The sequence below is a fragment of the Patiria miniata genome, unplaced genomic scaffold (genome assembly GCF_015706575.1).
Source record: "Patiria miniata isolate m_02_andy unplaced genomic scaffold, ASM1570657v1 HiC_scaffold_20, whole genome shotgun sequence".
NCBI classification, from domain to species: Eukaryota; Metazoa; Echinodermata; class Asteroidea; order Valvatida; family Asterinidae; genus Patiria; species Patiria miniata.
The window spans coordinates 29183861-29202127 of NW_024037059.1; the positions used below are offsets into that span (position 1 = coordinate 29183861).

At 38.7% G+C, this 18267-nt stretch overlaps 2 protein-coding genes across 2 annotated transcripts in view; both read left to right on the top strand.

Moving 5' to 3' along the window:
• LOC119728521 (nuclear receptor-binding protein-like) overlaps nucleotides 1-2370 on the top strand; it is a 44242-nt gene extending 41872 nt beyond the window's left edge. Inside the window, exon 14 of the mRNA XM_038200793.1 lies at nucleotides 1488-2370. Coding sequence (XP_038056721.1) covers nucleotides 1488-1577 — 90 coding nt within the window. The 3' untranslated portion in view covers nucleotides 1578-2370. The remainder of the gene's footprint in view (nucleotides 1-1487) is intronic.
• An 11916-nt stretch (nucleotides 2371-14286) lies between these two features.
• Nucleotides 14287-15667, top strand: LOC119727394 (lactose-binding lectin l-2-like). Its single transcript, XM_038199262.1, has one exon. The coding sequence runs from the start codon at nucleotides 14485-14487 to the stop codon at nucleotides 15286-15288; it is 804 nt and encodes a 267-aa protein (XP_038055190.1). The 5' UTR covers nucleotides 14287-14484; the 3' UTR covers nucleotides 15289-15667.
• Nucleotides 15668-18267: the final 2600 nt, after the last annotated feature.

Genomic DNA, 18267 nt, shown 5'->3' on the forward strand with positions numbered 1-18267 from the left:
TTCAAATATTTTAGTAGTTGATTATTCGAAACTGTGTTTGACTGAATATTCGAACCTCGCCGATCAAGTTTACAATGCCGGCTGCAACTGCGTAGTCTGAGTATCACCCGTATATATCCAAGCATGCGTGATGTCATTTCATACGAAATCAGGACTAAGATTGTGATTGGTCAATTTCGATGACGCGTTTTTGTAATACAACAACCTGTACAAAAATGCTACTCATCGTGGGCGTGATGTTTACGCACGTGGGGAGCTCGAATTACGCAGGTATAGAAAGCGCCTGCTGATTGGTCAGTTTCTCGAGGTCATATGCAGTCTAGTTGCATAATTAATCGCTGAATCTGTTTACGTATCATAGACTATGGTCGGCTTCGCCACCGCCAGGGTCTATTACATAGACTAGCAACTGCGTGCCATGCCAGTAAAATGTTGCACGCAATGTGCACTTATTAAAATTTGTGTGCATCGATTGATGTTACTGGACGCTCGAATGACTTGATGATCGAATATTCAATATTCAGGCAGCCTTATATTGCGTATCACTGGAGCTCAGTGTGGCACGCTTAATGTTCTAGGGCGCAGTTTCTACATCTCACTCAAGCTTTGTTTGGAAATAGACTTACTTAAGTTTTTAAAAAACCTAAACAGCTGTATTTAAGCTCTCTTAATTTTTTTCCCCCATTTTATTCCTGGTAATTGACATATTGAATCCCGTTGTCCTCCGAAATGGTGCTGATTGCATTCCATTGTAATATCAGGGATGTAGCCGAGTCTATCACAAGTCCTCCAGTCCCAACTCAACTCACAAGCTATTCAAATGAGCTTTGACAAAGGCCACTTGTGACTGGACTTGTGAATTGACTTGTGATTTACTTGTGACTGGACTTGTGGATTGACTTGTGATTTACTTGTGACTGGACTTGTGATTTACTTGTGACTGGACTTGTGATGTACTTGTGATATGCTTGTGAGTGGACTTGTGGATTGACTTGTGATGTACTTGTGACTGGACTAGTGATATACTTGTGACTGGACTTGTGGATTGACTTGTGATATACTTGTGACTGGACTAGTGGATTGACTTGTGATGTACTTGTGACTGGACTAGTGATATACTTGTGACTGGACTTGTGGATTGACTTGTGATATACTTGTGACTGGACTTGTGGATTGACTTGTGATGTACTTGTGACTGGACTAGTGATATACTTGTGACTGGACTTGTGGATTGACTTGTGATGTACTTGTGACTGGACTAGTGATATACTTGTGACTGGACTTGTGGATTGACTTGTGATATACTTGTGACTGGACTTGTGGATTGACTTGTGATGTACTTGTGACTGGACTTGTGATATACTTGTGACTGGACTTGTGGATTGACTTGTGATATACTTGTGACTGGACTAGTGTACAGACTTGACTACTTCCTGGTAAATATGCCCAAGAGGATTTAAGTGTGGTCTCCGTTGTTTTCCTTTCAGTGCGACCGAACGCGAGTCGCAGCCGTGATTGAGGAGAAACTCAACTTTCCAAACAGCCAATCCTCCGCCATTCCCGTCTCCGTCAGCTAGTAGCAAGACGTTCGCGCCGTCGACGTCACTTACACCCTGGGGTCGGAAGCCCGCAGGTTTAATATCAATGCAATTTGGATCTTGTAAAATACCAGTCTGTATATTGTTTTAACTTGTCGCAGTGTAGAGAGGAATAACACGTTAAGCTTCTGTAAAACTTTTTTTGAAATCAACTCAAAGGAAGAAGTTTAAAAGTATTGCCTGTTTGCAAGTGATCTGCTCTGTGAATGTGAGTTTTTTAATTGGCCAGTAAAGGAGCAGATACTGATTTTCTTTATTTGATGATATTTTGCTTATTTTGTTCTACAAGAAAGTTACAGGTAATTCTTGTGAACTATAACAAATTAGCTGTGACTATTCATACGATGGATTTTTTGCGTCGGGGTGATGTAAATTTAATATTAAATTTTGACCTTCACCGACATATAGACAACTCTGGCGACGGCCATTTTTCTGCGGTGGTGCAAGGCTCGTGCATAGCACGCTCAGCACGCACTCCAGGTTCCTTCTACCAATAGGAATACCAAAATGGGCACGCGCCTCAACGTTAAGAACGTGTGCAGTACGCGCGTCAGCATGACACCATCGCAGTAAAAGCTTCTAATTCTGGTCGCCGGATTCCTGTACTCTCTGGGGAAAACACTGAGTGATTTTTCACACTTTCACTCGGGAGGTAACACACTGAGTATACAGTGTTTATACATCGGTGAAGGGCAAAACTTAATATTGAAATTAGCTGTAGTTAACCAGCTCGCGTCGGAGGACGTGATACCATGCACTGGCCGTTCTTATACACAGGCACGGCTGACGGATTAAAACGTCAAGATTGCCTCGACTCGCCTCCGGGTGACGTCTACACACGCTAATCCCTCGTGCCTTTTGTACACACACACAAAGTCTGTGAAGTCTGTGGAGGCGGACCGTGTGTTGATCTTGAATTGGCCGTTGTGCACGGCCTGTTGTTGTACAATTTATGCTCCAGTGCACACCCCGGAGTATTGAAACATGAGGTTTCGGCAAGAAAAATCGTACAAAAACTGTTGAAATGACTCTTGCGAATCAGTATTTGTGGCGTTTGGCTGTATATCAGAAGTTGGCTGCAAAATTCTGCCTTTTGCAAAAATCAAGATTTTTCGGCAAAAATAATCCTGGCGCAAAGTGGTTAAGAAACTTTGGTTCAATTGGGAACATTCTCATTGTTTTAAAGTTATACTCTGAAAAAAAACCTGTAATATTCAAACATGCATGTCCCAAGAATCAGATTTAGCACAAAAGACCAAATTATGTTTAAAGCAAACTTTGAGGATATATTATGAAATATATCCAAAAAAAAGCAGTTTTGAAAATGTGCAACTCAGTTTAAAAGAGGGCGCTTGAAATGAATAATATCAGACTTAAATTTCGAAACATACTGTTACAAAAATGGAGACGTTAAGAAATTTCTAAACAAGTTTGCACTTGGTGTGCATGGCCACTTTGTTCGACCTTAAGTAAACTGCAATTTTTTTTCCTGGACATTGAATGTGCTATCAAGCTTTTGACAAGTCAGTCCACTTGTCCATTTCTGCTTTGTGGCAATAAATAACTTAAGTATGTATTCTCTGTCGCATGTCTCTAAGAAGCAAGTAACGAAGAAGGACAATTTACTCACTTTATCAATCGTATGGTAACCAATTAATACTATTCCAAAATAAATATGTATCCCACTTTTTCCTCCCTATAAACTTGCAACATATAGTGGACTTTAAAAAAAAAAATTATAAGTATCGGAAAGTCAGTTTTTATCCTTTCTCCACAAGGAAAGGATTTAACCTCAATTCAGAAACTCAGAGAGTTGTAATGCTTACGTATTGTGCATGAATGGCATATACTTATGGTTATTAGGCCCTCCTGATACATGTACATTAGTTTGAGTCTCAAGCTTTAACACGCGCTACCTCTTCATTTAACCATAATTTTAACATGAAATCTCGAGTAGTTTTAAAGGCCATTTTATCATCTGCAATATACCTCGAAAAAAATTACTCGCCAAAACGTTATTTGAGGTCATTGTACATGTAGATCAGAAACCCAAAGGGACATGACGGCCTGAAATCCCCAAAAATTTCATGTTTTGGATTGTTTACTTATCCGATTTCAAAAATCTGGTTGAAAGGAAACCCACCTAATGTCTTACCGTTCCTGAGAAAAGACAAAAATAACCCTGGTTGTTTACATCGGACACGACGGAGTATGCATACGTTTTTCCTGTCGTTTTCATTCAATGTACGATACACGTATTGTGTGTCACATAACTTACACACAAGAGTAAAAATCATTCTCAAAAATATACCGTAAAGCTGCAATCCTCCTTGTCCAAGATTTTAAAAAATATTTAAACATTGTAGAGTTTACCAAATTTGCGAAATCACTCTACGCAACACTGTGTTTCCATCAACAAAGTGCGCATTAATTGGTTCTTTTCTAAAAATATATATATATACACGTATATATTCTTCACTTGCTGTTACATAAATATTTAAGGTTAGGAATATTCAAGTTTCGATTTTGAGCGTTGTTACTCAAATCCCCCACCCCCTGAAAATAAAAAATCAAAATAAACTTCAAATGGTCTATTTGGCCTCAAAATAGTAACATTTGCTAATTATGCAAATAGAAAAGTGACAGTTTAATAGCTTCATTACCCCTAAACGTAACCCAAGAAATATTTATAAAAAAACACAGATATTATTTTAGTAAATTTTTTTAGCCAAAGACTGTAAAGACATGGAAGTAGAAACTCAGAAATGTTCAATTCTTTACGAAGCATGAAAACTGCTTATACTGCATTGTGATGCGTCCATGCTTAAATATTTATACTTGTAGATAAGTAAACTACGAAATGTTTAAAAACAGTACGTTGTAGCGTGATATAGGCATTAATAAGTCGGTATGCCAAAAACGCAAAAAGGCTTAATGCTAGATATTGTTAAATTAGTGTAAATAGTAGAGAGTTATTGCTATCGGCTTTTAGTGTTAACAAGTTAGCTCAAACTCATCTCGATATTTCGTTTCGAAAGAGTTGCTTGTAGAATACTTCTCCCTTTTTTTGAAAGCCATGTTTACTAAGTCTTCCGTCAAGTTGTACGAATTTTGCCTTTCTGTTTCAGCTATTTTACTTGAAAAGTTCACCTTTCAATTGCTATCTTTTGTGCTTTTCAGCGGTTTCCACTGTTTGGAAACAACTCCCTCACAAAACTAACAACAAGGTTCTGTCTCCTTGACACTCATTGAAAAAAAAAAGTGACCAAAATAAAAAAGTTGGTTTTTTTTTTATACAGGTTGAGTAAAAAAAACGAAACCCAAATGTGGGGACTATTGTTTCAGTGAAGTTCTGCATGTAGCACTTTCAAAATCTAGGATATGAAAGCCCAATTCATAAGCTTTATTTTAGTACAAGAATCATTCAAATCACTCATGTACTTTTCAAGTTACAGAATTTGAAACGCAACTACCGTTTTAAAGTTCTGTCCATGGATCACAAAAAAGTTGTGCGTTCTTTCAGCAAAACGAAAACAATTCACACACATCCTTATTTCGTTTTGCTGATAGAACACTTACTTGAAAATTACATGAGTGATTTGAATTATTCTTGTACTAAAAGAAAACTTGCTACAGGCAGAACTTCACTAAAACAATGATCCCGACATTTGGGTTTCAGGTTTTTTTACTCACCCTGTAGTTATAGTGACTATGAAAGGTTTCTTAAAGCATGTATTACTTGAAAAGTTACTAACAGTTTTAATTAGTCCCTTGCTCATAGTTTCACCATTTTGGGTATAGTTGTAAACTTCCACGGTCCCGGCTCGTACATGTTGACATGCTTTCTGAACACAAACCTATCTTAACTGGTGACCAGAGAATTGCTTGACTGTGTAATTCAGTGAATGCGGAGTACCAGTGCTGGGTTTTCAGAGACTACTCAGAAATGGCAACTATGGCATTAACAAGAATCAGAGAGTTAATAAAACTGAATTTTAAGCAGAAATGTCCGCCTTGCAAAGAAACTATTGACAGACGTTTCCTTCTGAAGTAATTCCTTGACAAATAACAATGGAGGAAAGAAGTGCTCATTCCCCAAGTTAATTCCATACTGAAACACAAATTTAAAAACTCAAGTCTTCAAAAATCAATTCTTCAAAAATACATTTGTAATCCACCCCTTTCGTATTTTGAGGGTACAAAAGTTAACATTGCGTATCTTCTTCAGTCTCCTGAAGATGACTAGAGCAGGCTAATCGAAACGTTGATACTAAACTTATCTCACTCCGCCTCAGTAACGATAATTGCGAGAAGTCCCACAAGGCGGTTAGCGAAAGTAGATAATAAGCAGGACAAGTTCTTTTTTAACTAAGCAGGACCGCTCTTATCAGAACTAAATCTACTGAACGACGGTAGTTATTATAGTGTTACCACAAACCGAAACTATCTTATTGCCCAAATTTCTATTTAAGAAACTGCTGAATGATTGTTGACAAAGGGATCTTTGTAAAAAGACAACAGACGTGACAGTTGCCCAGAAATATCTGTTTGGTTAGAATTACCGCGTTTTACTGATGTAGTCTCTGAAGATCTGGTTTTCCAGATTTGCATGTCGCAAGCAAATTTCAGTAAAAGCTGAGCCAGCATGATTTTTTGACAATTTAACCCAAAATTGTGAAACTTGGTATGAGCATCGACCACAACTGTACATATAACTCAAACACTATTTGGTCCTTTCCCTCCATTTAGTGTTAACAAAGGTGCAGTAGTTCCATTTGACATCGTCAATCATTCCAGATCAGTTTTGTCGCAGTGGTTTGTACAAAATATCGCTAGTCTGCAAAGAGTGAAACTCTCTCCGTCTGGGGACAATTTGGGGCCAGTTCAAAGTTGTTTGTTTTTGTTAAACAGTTAATAAATGTGTCATTTTACCAAAAGAAAATGACATGCACTGGTTCAAGTTGTGCATGATATTACCCTTTAACCCTCCTGCTATTTAAACAGTCACAGACCGTCAAAAAATACTTCTCCTGCTGTACTTTGGCTAGTCACCAGCAGTCAGATCATATTTCAAGCAAGCGCTGTGACTAGTCAAATTCAGTCAAGCCTAAAGCAGGCAAGTGGTAGACACAGCTGGCTTATCAATCACCTACAGTCATAGCTGTATCAAGTTACATAAACAGTCACAGCCAGTCAATCCTGCTATTTGTAGGCTGGGAGCTCTGAACTCTTGAAAACCGTCACTTGATTGATTTTGACTGAAAGGAAACTTTGTACGGAATGTATGTTTGCATAGGAGGGTTATTGATGAAAATACAAAGTAACTGCATGCTTATACACCACATGCGCATGAAGGACGTTTCCCTAGTTGAAAAACAAAAAGATGTACTGCATGGAGAATGGCAAGGTATCCTTTTAGGGGGTGTCATTATTATAAATGTTTTGAAAGTGTGACATGAATAATAAAAACCTTTATTTCAGGATTTGATCCAAACTTAGTGTATCTTAAATCCTGCCCAGATATCACACGCATACGCATTGAACCCTAATCCACATACGATTTTCAAATTGTGACTTGTTTTATTCTTTAAAAATGGCTCTGAAAGTTTTGTTCCCCCTTCTTTTTCTCTCAAAAAGTTTTTTGAATTTGTATTATATTTCGAGGCTTTAACAGTTTCCAAACCTTTTTCCGCCACACTTTTCTCGTTTTGTTGTACATTTCAGTGTGTGTGGAACACAGTCTTTTGCTGTTTTATATGAAAACTGCTTGTATTAAAATGAACTAACTTATCGGTTGTTAAATGATAATGTGCTTTATACTTCGACACACACACACGAAAATAATTGAATTGATATGTTTAATAATTGTACATATTTGAATTTCAGTATTGTTTAGTTTCATTTAAAAGTTAGTGGAGTAATCTACTCTCATAATATGTAATTGCTGTTGATTTGGGCCAAAATGAAACTAATTGCGTTTTCAAATTGTTGAAAACCGGAGTTGATTTAGCCCAAAAGGCGAGAGTGTAAATTGCTGAAGAAATCATAAATTGTGCATAAATTCTGTTTAATGTGAAAAAAAGCAAATATTGAAAACGCTTTTGTAAAATCTGTGAATCAAATTCAAAGTTGTGATGGTAGACATTGAAAACCCGCTTCACTTCGGGCATGTAAAGGCCCGCTTCAATAGTGGGAAATAAATAGTAACCATAGAGCTATATTTAAATTACTAGAGCGCTGACTCATGTACAAAATAATGCCAGCTGGGCGCATCCATGTTTGTACACAAACCTATGGAGAACTAGAAATTTTGTACGGCTATTTGCATATCTGTGTTTGTATTCCATACCGGTGCGTCTTCGAAGCCGATACGCCAAAAACCAAATGCACGATCAGCAAATGAGCGTGTCATTTTGCTCTACGCAAACAGTGCAACGCGTGTGCGTATCCGCTGCAGATGATTAACCGTGTTTTATTTTTAAAACCGTAACACGCGTAAGAAATTTCAGTACATTCTAGTTGCGCGTTGCATTTGGAGTACACTTTCAAAATTCACTCCATTTAATTTCATTGTTCTACAAACACGCACATGAATTCAAAATGTCTGCACCCAGGACGGCTTCAAAGCGTCTCCGCACACAAGAATGAGGAGTTGGCGCTCTAGTAATTTAATACAGCTCTATGATAGTACCGCAAAATTCATTTGCATAATTTAACAGCAAAATTCTGGGACTGTGAAATTTGTACCCAAACAACTTTTTTTTTTTGAATGGCCCTTATGAATATGTACATGCTTATTTATGTTTAGACATCTGTATCATTATTTCAGTTATACATGTATTTACATGTACTCTAATATTTTGTATATGCACTTTAAGTTTTTCTTTATTTGACGCTATGAAATATTCTATATTAAACTTTTCTTGTATCTATACCTTTTTTTTTTACCCCTTTTCTTTTTGTTTATTTTTGGAGAAACCCAAGGCTTTTGTTGACTTGTAAATATTGTCCGACTTTCAACGTTAAGCATTTTTCAGTTCCTTTTGCGAATGTGCAGTTGATTCCAATCAAATTTTAATCGTTTAATCCTTGACAAGATTTTGGGAACAAACGTTAAAGCTGAAGCGAAAAGAAATTTTCAAAATGCAGTCGATAATCCAGAACGATTGATAGCATTCATCAGTTGCTTGAATTAAAGTGCAATTTATTTGGCAATTATTTTTTTTCTACCTGACATCTGTGCTAAAAATGGGTTTCTGAAAGTAGCATTTGCCGTTGTATTTTCTTTTTTTGTTCAAATAATTTTTAAAAAATATCAAGATTTAGGTTCATCTCAGTCACTGTTATTTTACAAAGGGATGTGACTAGGGTGAATTTTGATCTTAGAAACCTGAAACATTTTGTAAATACACGTATTCATTTTTTTTTTAGTTTTCGCTCAAATTTTCATTATCAACATTACAGGACAGTTCTTGAGAAATATTGTTGCAGATAGGGAAATATTTGGGGGAATTGTGCCTTTGATGATACAAGCATAGTATTTGGCGCACAGAGTATGTCATGAGAAAGATATTTGGCTATAGGGCCATCGCAGATTTGTCCTTTGAAAAAAATATTGGTAGAATAACAAGCAATTTTCATAATTTTCAAAATGCTGCCATTGCTATATGTTTGTGACTGTACCAAATTCCACTCTTGTATCATCGAAGGCACAATCCCATCACCTATCTGCCGTACTAAAAGCTAGTCTGTCTTCTTCCAATATGTTTTCTTTGGGGATTTTTAGGACTAAGTATGTATTTTAGAACATTGCTACAGCCACAGAACCAAGAAACGCCATGAATAGGTTGACTCTCAGTAAATATTTTAAAACCATGGGCACATCAAGTAATATTGGGCACATCAAGTAATATTGTACACTTTTTCTGTAAAGGAACACCCAAATTTGAACTTTGAAATTTGACTGATTGAAGATCCATATTAAATCACACTTTTAATGTAATCAAAATGGCTATGTTATTAAGGCATTGGTGTTTGAAATTTGCATTTAATCGCATTGACAGCACATTATCTCCTTGACCTTTGAATGACCTATGACCTAAAGGTCAACATTTCTTCATGTACAAGCCCAGAATTTCAGCACAGTTATTAGTATTAATGTACTTTTGTGTAACGCTTATCCTAGTAGAAGATGTCGATGTACTATCACTATGCACTACACCTGCACGTCATGAATTTAACAATCTATATATTACTTATCTATTATTTCCTCGGCAGAATATGAAGATATTTTGAAATATTGTCTCAAAACTTTGAAGGGATTAAAACAAGATCTACCCAAGATTTGTGATGGATTAAGAGGGATTATCAGGTTCTAAGACATAAGTTTCCACATTTTTGGGGTTGCTTTAAACAAAGGTTTATAAAATGTAAGATTCCACAATTATGGAAAATGCAAATTTGGATTCTTTTGAGGGAAATGACTGAAACACCTCAAACTTTTGTTTTGAGAATAATTGCTTCAAATTTGACCTAAACGTTTATGGGCTCTGTCCATCCTCCTTTAAAACCACATTACAGGGTTTTGACTACTAAAAAGCATCAGATTGTATTGGTTATCAGTCGAGAAAATGAATCGGTGCATTTTGCTACTCTTGCAAAAAACCTACAAGTTAAATTGTCAATTGTAATCAGCAAAATCTTTGAAGCTTGTCTGTTGCATGCATTTATATTTGACATGTACAGCCACTAAAAAGTACATTAACATGTCTGATGTAATGCCAAAGTTTCTCAAATCTTGGAAGAATATGTACATTAAGTTTGTTGTTATTAGTAAGAATGTTCATTGTACTGATATGTATGCGCATATATAATATTGTTGGATGATGGCTGTTTAACCACTGGGCGAGTGTGGCGAGTACTCGTGAGTAATTTCTTTGTGAGTACTCATGGCTCATGTTGAAAAGAAATCACTACTCACCCAGGACTAATTACAGCTGGGCGAGTATTGAGACTTCTGGAATACTCAGGCTCACGAGTAACTTCTTCCTGAGTATTTGAGTTCAAAGAATCATTACTCAACCAGGACTATTACGGCTGGGCGAGTATTGAGACTACTGGAGTACTCAGGCTGACGAGTAACTTCTTCCTGAGTACTTTGAGTTCAAAGAAACATTAGTCATCCAGGACTAATCACAGTTGGGAGAGTATTAGGAGTACACGAGTACTCGGAAGTATTTTTTCACGAGTACTCGACTTGTAAAGACTCGCCGCCCAGGACTAAACTGTTGTATTAATGCTTATTTTTTATAAGTCTGTTTTGTTAGTTTTTCCTTCACTATGTCACTACTATGTGCCTTTAATGCTTGGCCTTGCATTTGTCTCTGTGCATTATCATCGTCTTCACGTAGGCGTTCTTCTGTCACTAATTAATAGGCTTTGTTATGATGACCAATGCCGCTAAAAAATATATGTTAACCTTGCTGGTTGACTGCACTAAAAACGAGCCACATTTGGTTGTTGGAAACGAGTGCATTATTACTGCGAGGATAATGTTGAGTGGTAAAGACTGGTGCTCAGCTCAAGACACTGGGGGAAATGTATTTCTTTCTGCAACAATATAGACAGGGTACCAGTCAAAAGTCATGTGTCCTAAGAGTAGTAGTTACAATGTTTTAGTCATGCAAAACATATTCGATGAAAGAACATGCCATGATCATCACAAATTGCTACAGTCAACTTTTTTGTTAACCAATAATTTTTGTAAAAGCATTAATTTTCATGTACATTACCATGTCGATATGACATAATTATTTCAGTTTATGTGAAGGAGAAGTTGTCCCCCTTTTGTCCATTTAGTAGATTTCTCAAATTGAGGAAATTTATTTATGAAGGATGTCAGATGTTGAAGCGAATATATTTACCAAGGGGTACTGTTCCCAGTGGCTGGTCAGATTTTCTAGAGACGAGTGAAAGATCATTGGCAAAAGCATGTCAAAACCTGCCAAAACCTGCAACACCCTCCCCCCAAAAAGGCCGAGAAATCGTTTGACCATGTTAAGACATAACCACCCTCATTTGGGTTTCATGTCTGCTCTTGGTTTTTCGATTTCTCTTGACATTTCCTGAATTTATTTTTAATTCCCATTTTATTACTTTTTGACGTCATATTTTTGACGTCATATTTCGTGACGTCATATTTCTTGACATCATATTTCTTGGCGTCATATTTCTTGACGTCAAAATAGTGTATGTACACAGGTATATAACTTACTGGTATGCGCTGCCACTCAATATGATGTAACAATTGGCCTTTCATAACTTTGTTCCTGGATTTTATTTGCAGGTTTTGTCGTGGTCACACAAGCAATTCAGAGAAATTAACCTTTTTTTTCTAATTCGAAAGGGATAATGGCTCTGAAAAAATTCTTGATCTGATGCAGTCACAACTTAGTTTGTTTTTTTCCTCCAGCGATATCACAAACTTAATTCTAAATTGTTGTACATTTTGGGGTTTAATTTTATTTACACTTCAAGCAATTGTAATAATTATTAATATGAAGGTTCACAGTGATTTGTCTTTTACTGTGCTGAACGATGCAAATAAAAAAGAAAATGCTGAATAGAGATATACAAACATGAGCTAGAGCCAGATTTCAAAGATGTCCGTCACGCCCGTCTGCAAATGGACCGATCCATTAAGCCCGTTATGCCCCGCCCAATGGTGCTTTGACCAATCACAGCCGTGGCTAATGTCTAACATGCGTGCACGCGCGTATGACCCGCGCGTCTGTAACATGCGGTCATGCCTGGAGGATCACGTACTGGAGGCATGATACAAAACATGCACGCTAAACGTGACGTGACGTGACGAACGCTTATTTCGAAATTATCCGTTATTAGCCTGCACCTTTTTGAGCAGGAATTTACTTGAGGAAAATTGCAAGTTCTGCCAGCTGGATTGGCGTAAAGGTTTGTTAGTTTGCAGAAAATGGAATTATCGTACTACTTCCATCCGGTTCGTTAGTAAAAACGTCATACACGCGCGCCCACCATGGATTACTAGCGCCCATTGGCTACAAACGCTCGAGCTGCGTTAACTTCCGGTTCCAATCGTGCAGAAAGTGCTGGAGGTGACGTCACACTAACGAACCGGATACCGAAACGGAAAGTGGCACGCCGACTTTGTGTGTGCGCGGCTCGTGCATGCATGCTCGCTGTCATTTCATATTCTAACTTCGCGCGCGTTGAGCTAGTCGCGGACTGGATGAAAGGCAAGTTCTATCATAAAGGGCCATATGCATAGTGGGACTAATGCTGTGTTCCAATCACTTCGTATTTCTCGTGTTCACGAGTCGTGAACTCGAGAAACAAATGTCCACATTTTGAAACTTTCCAACTCGAAAACTTTAGTACACGAGAACAAAGAAAGGACTCCACACGGATACATATTTCAGCATGGGTGTGTAACTTACATTCAAAATGCTCCTATTTAAACTAGAATTAATTTCCTGGGCTTAAATTCGGACTTAATATCCCTTACATAAAATACTTCATTTTGCGACGATCAACACACCTTGGAAATTCCTAGTTTTTGAGTAAAGTCCATATATCTATTTCATGATAACATTGTTGAGACCTTGTATTCACCTGTAGAAATTGCCATGTGGAGACGTATACAATGTTCCTTATTATGCACATGTCTCCACAGGGTACCGTGTACCAGATCAGCCGTACTGGTTGTGTGTGTGATACATAATATACACAGCACCGATACCCAAACGTTGTTGTTTCTCGCACGTCCGTAGAATGCGATGCACTCACTGGTGGAACATGTGCGGCAGGATTCACGATTAGCACCCAACAGCTCGATTTTTTAGAGTCAAAAGTTTGACCCCGATATCCGTTCTTGCAAAAATAACACAAAAAATCCCAGTCTTTGAAGGATGATTGTGTGGACGTTTATATCCATGGTCTTTCCAATTAAAGGGGCACTAGGTCCTAAAATCCCCGAAAATTATATGTTTTGGATTGTTTACTTAGCCTATTTCAAACATCTGGTTGAAAGGAAACCATCCTAATGTCTTACCGTTACAGAGAAAAGAAGGGGGGGGGGAAATCGCTTGTTTACATCGGACATGACGGAGTACGAATACGTTTTTCGTGTCGTTCTCAGTGTACGCTATACACGTTGTGTTTCTCGGGACCAGCGGTGACCAATCACCAATGCAAAAAAGTGGTCTTCAACGGCCGCAAAAGGCGAACACTTTACGCGCACGAATGAAATCACAACTAGCATCCAAACAGCTCGAATTTATGGGGTCGCAAAAGTGGACCTCGAAAATCGTTCTCGCATGCATAATACAGGAATTACACAAAAACGCCCAGTTTTGAAAGGATAGTTGTGTGTATGTTAATATCCTACTTTTAAATGCTATTTCCGACAAAATCTTCTCGTTCAAAGCGCGCTTTGTAGCCCATTTGGGCTGTTCCAGGACCTAGTGTCCCTTTAACATCATTTCGTTTAAAACGCGTTGAGTAGCTCAATTAGGCACATTCCACGGAGTAGGTTATGTCCCGAAATTATATTTTATTAATTTATTAATTATTAATATTAGGGGGTCCTCTCGCGTGTGACAGTCCTTCAGTGTATTAAGCGAATGAATTTGGTAACTATGGCAACATTATATTGTAGCCATGGCAACGGACTGAAACACTGTACACGAGTGTGTGGCTCATCGCCCTTATTGCTTGCCGCCGCTCGGAGTTGTCATTTCGAGCCAGCCAGTCATTCTCGCCGTTTCACAGCCAAGTCCGATCTCAGAAATATTGACACTTTGTAAACTTGAGTAACTGAAAAGCGAAGGTTTCGAATTGTCCGCTCATCATGGCGTTTATGTCCGAGTTCTTTGCCATTGTGGTTGCCGTTTTATCGATGAGGGCCCTCTCTGAGTCAGATTTCTGCCCCTCTCGGTCCCCTGTCAAATCCTCTTGCCCGCCAGAGTGGCAACTGTGGGGGAGCGCGTGCTATCGCCTCACTTCCTCAACGTATTATTGGGTTGACGCCAAGACAGCTTGCCAAGACGTGGGAGGCAAGATGGCCGCTCCTCGCTCGCTCGAGGAACTGAACTTCATGGTGGACTTGGCACGAAAGGTGGACAGTGAATACTGGGCCTGGATTGCTTGCAATGACAGAGATGTTGAAGGAACTTGGGAGTGTGACGGTCAGGAGGGAGGCGAGCCCTTCTTGGTATGGGATGATGGAGAACCAAATGATGGTGGTCTATTTGACAATCAAGATTGTGTTGCAATAGCCGCACGGCACAATCACAGGATGGATGATGGTCGCTGTGATGGTTCAAACAGGGCATTTTGTGTTCGTCATGCAGCTTGTGCTCATCTCTCAACCCAACCCCGTCAATACTGCGTCTCTACCGACACCCACGGCCGCATTCTCAACTCAACCTGCCTCCTCGACCACAACATCCGGGAGTTTATCACCAAGGGCGTGGTCGCCTGTGGCTCAGCCTGCGCCAAGGAGCCCGGATGCCGCTCCTTCAACATCAAGAAAACCGAAGGAGGGAAGAAGATATGCCAGCTGAACAACAGCACAAGCTCCGAAGATAAGGACAAGTTTCAGAAGACTGATTATTTCTGTACTATGTACGGAGAAGAAATGTGCTCTGACTAGTCGTTACAATAATAGAACAATTTCAGAGATGCACTCTACGAACTTGTGAATTCGGATTTGGTCTTAGATGATGAAACATTCGCGAGACACTTGTCCTTAATATTTAGATCACGTGGCAACTATTTCATTTTCTTTCGTTCTGAAGAGAAACAAAAGCTTTGGATGTACTTTGAAGTAAAGAAGATGAATGTTTTGCTCTTTTGCGAACAAGAAAAGGATTAGATTAAAAACGTTTTGAACTGATGAAAATCGTTTGATTTTTGTTCACAGATTACATAACAATTTGAAACGCTAATGCATTGTACATTCGCAAGTAGTGCTTAGTTTTTGCAATGTTTGTATTTGTCAAAACAGCAACAAAAATATAAGATCGATTTTATCGCTGATTTAATATATCTTAAATTATTACCGTCGTCATTTTCTTCACTTACAAAAAAAGTTAATTCGAAATCACTTGCGTGTGTCATAAAACAGTCCTTTCAATTGTGGCTGCCCCTATGTTTTTAAAAACTGATTTTCATCAGTTTTGGAGCGAATAAGAATTTCTCAAGTTTGCGATATGTACAAATCAAATTCTTTTGAAAATTTCAAATCGTTGGCATGACAACATGAACACATTTACTTCATTAGATTTCACATTAGTGTGCGCTAAGAAGAATCTGCACCCTCCTGCTTTGTAGGAATCTATTTTTTTTCCCGAATAAATTAATTATTGGTGTTGTAGGTAAAGGACAAATAAGTCTCATCACTTCTTGATCTTTGTGAAAGATTTAGTGGGATTTTACAGCAACTTTATCAACCCAACTTGATATATGGAGAACGGGGGAGGGCGTGGTCATATACCCATCGCGATATATGACAGTGGGGTACCCCTATGTCCCTATACCCTATTCAGTATTCACATCCTAGACTATTATTTTGTTACCTAACACATCCCCATTGACAACTCAGAAAAATTCCTCAGATTCTGGTAACACAATGACCAACACAAAAGAGGGGGGGGGTTCCCTCTGTCACATATCTTGCTACATAATTATGCGTGGTCAGGTGACCTGCACGTGACTGTGATGGAATGAACCGACATGCACGGATCTCGAATAACCATTCAGTATATTGATACATGAAAATGGCCGTTGTTTGACAAGGGCGGATCAAGAACCATTTTTTTAGGGGGGGGGGAGAGGCAAGCCTGATGTTTCAAACTAGAAAATCGCTTGGGGTGGGTGGGGTGGGGTCAGTGGCGTAGCCAAGGGGGGGGGGGGGGGGCGTGGGGAGGGGCGAAAGCCCCCCCCCCATGAAACCTTGTCGCCCCCCAGTCGCCCCCCCACTGAGATTTTGAGTTTCTGAAAAATTATCATTGATCCACATGACGCCCCCCATGAAATGTTCAGCCCCCCCAGCGCCCCCCCCCCCCCACTGAAATTGGGTGGGTTTTTTGGTGTGGCTGGTCCCCCTTTTTACACGTATTTCGAAAATCCGTAAAGGCTAACATCGATTTAAAGCCGTCCACCTCTTTTCTGGTTTAATTGACTAAACAGAAGTTTAAACTTTTCTGGAGGGGACATTCCCCCCCCCCCCCCGTTGCATTCCCTCACCCCCCCCCCCCACCTCTCGCCGGATCCGCTTTTGGCTGTCGAATGATTTATCCGAACATCGGTATCTTTGTCTTGGGTTATGCTATAGATCATAGAAAAGTAGAAATATAATTATATTTTGAATTTGTCATTATGCTCCCCTCGGCTTAATCCATTATCTGGCTCAATTATCATCAATCAAACTGCCGGTCACACTCTTTGATCGCGAGCTTGCATTTGTAAGGTTGTCTCCAAAAGATGACATTTATAATTAATTAACGTCTGATGAGCATATGCCGCTTGACAAAGACGCCATCCGGTGGTCAAATGAATTGAAGGTAAAGAGGAAGAAAAAATGATATTAATTTCACTGATATCCGGCGGATGTTTGTTGTCTCCGAAAAGACCACATAAATTGACTCAATGCCCTTGTCCCCCAAAAAATGTTTTTTTCTTAGCTGCACTTTAGGGAATATAGCTGAAAAGTTATCCCATTTTTGAATAGTATAACATTTAGTACAACATCTAGTCTAAGGATCAGATGTTCACGTGTGCAGAGCCACACTGCGAACGTCTAATATTATATCCGTGCATGTACAGCCAATCAGAGTCATCTGTAAAAGTTGTGACGTCATGTAGAGCAGAAATCCGGCCAATGCTGTTGAATGGTCAATAGCTGCCATGTTTTTTGTTTTTCACGCACCATCGCGTTACCGAAAACACGATGAAGGCGACTGCTGATTGGTCAGAATCTGGAGGTCAAGACGCAATGTTGTTTTGAATAATGGACTATACAACATCAATCATTTTGACAAAATTGCTGACAACATTGCTTCAAAAGATACTGTTTTGTTTCAAATTCTTTTTAGAAGTATGAAATTGAAAATCGTCATTGTAAATTTGTACTGATATGTTGGGATAATGAATTTTTAATCAAACATGTTCCATAATTTGTATAAGACAATGTTTTCCTGTTTTGATGTATACATGTATATATAATTTAGACTCGGTTTGAATTTTTTTTCCGACGTCTAAGTTGAGAATAACCACCAATACTGAACACGTTTTAAAAAATGTAGTTTGAAAACCTAATGATGTAATTAAAATCTAACGAGTGGTTGGGACTGACTGTGAAAATTGCACGTCATACAATCATGAGAACACTAGTGTCACACGCCGTCGAGGTCACGCGTTGCTCAGTGTGATAATGTCCAAACAAACATGGCCTTTACGTGGCGATAGCACGGTGCCTACCTTTTCAGCAATTTGTCATCCGTCGGAAAATAACATAACATAAAACGGCATTATTCACGTTCTGATCGATGATTACTGTCAGCTACAAAGCAATGTTCCATTTCTAAAACCATATTGATTCTTGATTTTCGAGAAATTTCAACCTGAAAGT